At 36.0% G+C, this 2,500-nt stretch overlaps 1 protein-coding gene across 1 annotated transcript in view; it reads right to left on the bottom strand.

Annotated features, from left to right (window-relative positions):
• LOC122265549 (Tyrosine-protein kinase Src42A) overlaps positions 1-2,500 on the bottom strand; it is a 42,601-nt gene that overhangs the window by 35,674 nt on the left and 4,427 nt on the right. Inside the window, exon 2 of the mRNA XM_043034919.2 lies at positions 344-693. Coding sequence (XP_042890853.1) covers positions 344-693 — 350 coding nt within the window. The remainder of the gene's footprint in view (positions 1-343; positions 694-2,500) is intronic.

Genomic DNA, 2,500 nt, shown 5'->3' with positions numbered 1-2,500 from the left:
ATTCAGACATTCATTTCCTGTCCAGCATATATTATAAACGTTTATTTTCTTTTTCCAGTATAATATTTATTTGTAGCTATCTCATCTGTTGCATTTTATTCCCTCTTATCTTAAAATCCTTAATAAATAAATAAATAAATAAATAAATAAATAAATAAATAAATAAATAAATATATACATATATATATATATTATATATTATATATATAATATATATATATATATATATATATATATATATATTATATATATATATATATAAACAGGCATATGTACATACCCCCCCACATATATATTCATATTAACCAAGCAATAGCATTACATAAAATATACATGTACTTACGGTTCAGCTTCTATACTCTTGAGCTTGGCTACATAGTTTGAAGGGATGTAGCCTTCTTGCTTGGTAGCTTTTGATCTTGCGAACCACCAGTCACCTTGTGTATCGTTAAGGATTTCTAAATGTTCTCCCTTTTTAAAACTTAAGTCTTCATCTGTTCTCGCATCATAGTCATAGAGTGCGACAAATATTTTTGATAGTGTTGCAGCTGTGCCCTCTGGGTCTGGCAGTGAGGGTAAAGTGGGATTGAGCCCATTCATAGGCCGTCCTCCTAGGGGGTGACTGTCTGTGGGTCCTCGCACTGCCCCACTCGGGTCACTTATTGTTGGCCCAGTCATAGGTGGCGACTGCACCTGTAAGAATAATTACATTGTTAGTCCATTCTAAGGCAGTACGAGAAATAAAGTATTTTGGTTCGGTATTCAAACATTATGCATATCACACCATGGAGAGAAAATTAGTAAGTGACATTATCACAACTTTGAGGAGACGACATTCTAAACCATTATACATAACATGATCTATATGACAGGAAAATAACTAAAATACATAAACAAAACAAACATAACTGTAAGAGTCAAAGTCTAAATTTCACTCTTCATCAGTGAAACTAATATAAAATAGCCATAAGCATCAGAACAGAGAAAACCTCACCCCAACAAGGATTCAATCACCACCAATCACTTTGGAAAGTGAGGCCTTGCTCACATCTGTTACATTTAATAGAGGCCTCTTCATACAATCACTTTGACAGCCATAAATGACAATAAAATGTACAAAGTCCCTCAAAGAAAACCATGTCTCTTCCAAAACTATTTGGTACATCAGCTCAAAAAACTCTTATGCAATTCATGAATATCTTGATTGGAGAATAATTCTGAAATATGTTCTTATCAAACTTCTTTTGCTATGGACATATTCCCTTGGTATGAAATTTCACATTATGTGAGAGATGGAGGAAAGGTAGAGGGAAGGGGAAGGGGAAGAAAAAGAGAGAGTGGGAGAGAAAAGGAGGGAAGGGGGAAAAAGAGAGAGAAGAGAGAAGAGAGAAGAGAGAAGAGAGAAGAGAGAAGAGAAGAGAAGAGAAGAGAGAAGAGAGAGAGAGAGAGAGAGAGAGAGAGAGAGAGAGAGAGAGAGAGAGAGAGAGAGAGAGAGAGAGAGAGAGAGAGAGAGAGAGAGAGAGAGAGGAGAGAGAGAGAGGGAGAGAGAGAGAGAGGGAGAGAGAGAGAGAGAGAGAGAGAGAGAGGGAGAGGGAGAGGAGAGAGAGAGGGAGAGGAGAGAGAGAGAGAGAGAGAGAGAGAGAGAGAGAGAGAGAGAGAGAGAGAGAGAGAGAGAGAGAGAGAGAGAGAGAGAGAGAGAGAGAGAGAGAGAGAGAGAGAGAAAAGGAGGGTGGGAAAGAGAGAGTGAGAGGATTTTAAGAGCCTACCCTTTCTCTTTCATATGGAAAATACAAAGCTTAATAAGAATGGCACTAAAAATGCCACTTCTCATAATAATGATAAAAAGTAATAGGCTATTTGTTTAAAACATGGCATCAATGTCTCATGTTGTGCACCTGCAGTTACAGGTATTCTTTCATCTTTTTATTAAGTAGATTATCTGGTAAGGAAATTCATATGTCTGATTTCTTGAGCACTATCTAATAGAAATAAAACTGTATACCAACTGTTTACACAATAGGCCTAGTGACTCCAATACTTTTATATTTATCAAAACCAATAAATCATATTCAACCCAGGTGGGTATCGTAACTTCCACATTTAAAAGACATATACAATGGAACAATTCCCAAACAGTGTGCATATTATCTACATTTTTTTTTCAGCAATAGAAAATAGTGGCATTATATGATAATATACCATTGTACCCTTTCAAAATACCATAAAAAGCACTGCAGAAAATCCCATACCATCCAAGCATAGTCTACAATTTCAACTGTCCATTTCCATCACATTAAATTCATAATAACAAATTCCTGATATAGCCTATTACCTTCCAAATTTCAAAAAGAATCTATAACTTTGAATCAAAGATCTTTAACACATCACACATAATCACAGGATTGCATTCAACTGGTGGTTAAGAATTACTTATGATTGGTTTTTCAATGTCAAAACCCGTTTAACCCACACAGGACGGGTGGTACACGGTACTGCAAGC

This window comes from Penaeus japonicus, unplaced genomic scaffold (genome assembly GCF_977035675.1).
Source record: "Penaeus japonicus unplaced genomic scaffold, GWHDUDI00000001_assembly GWHDUDI00000030, whole genome shotgun sequence".
NCBI classification, from domain to species: domain Eukaryota; kingdom Metazoa; phylum Arthropoda; class Malacostraca; order Decapoda; family Penaeidae; genus Penaeus; species Penaeus japonicus.
This window is presented reverse-complemented; position numbering and strand designations above follow the sequence as displayed.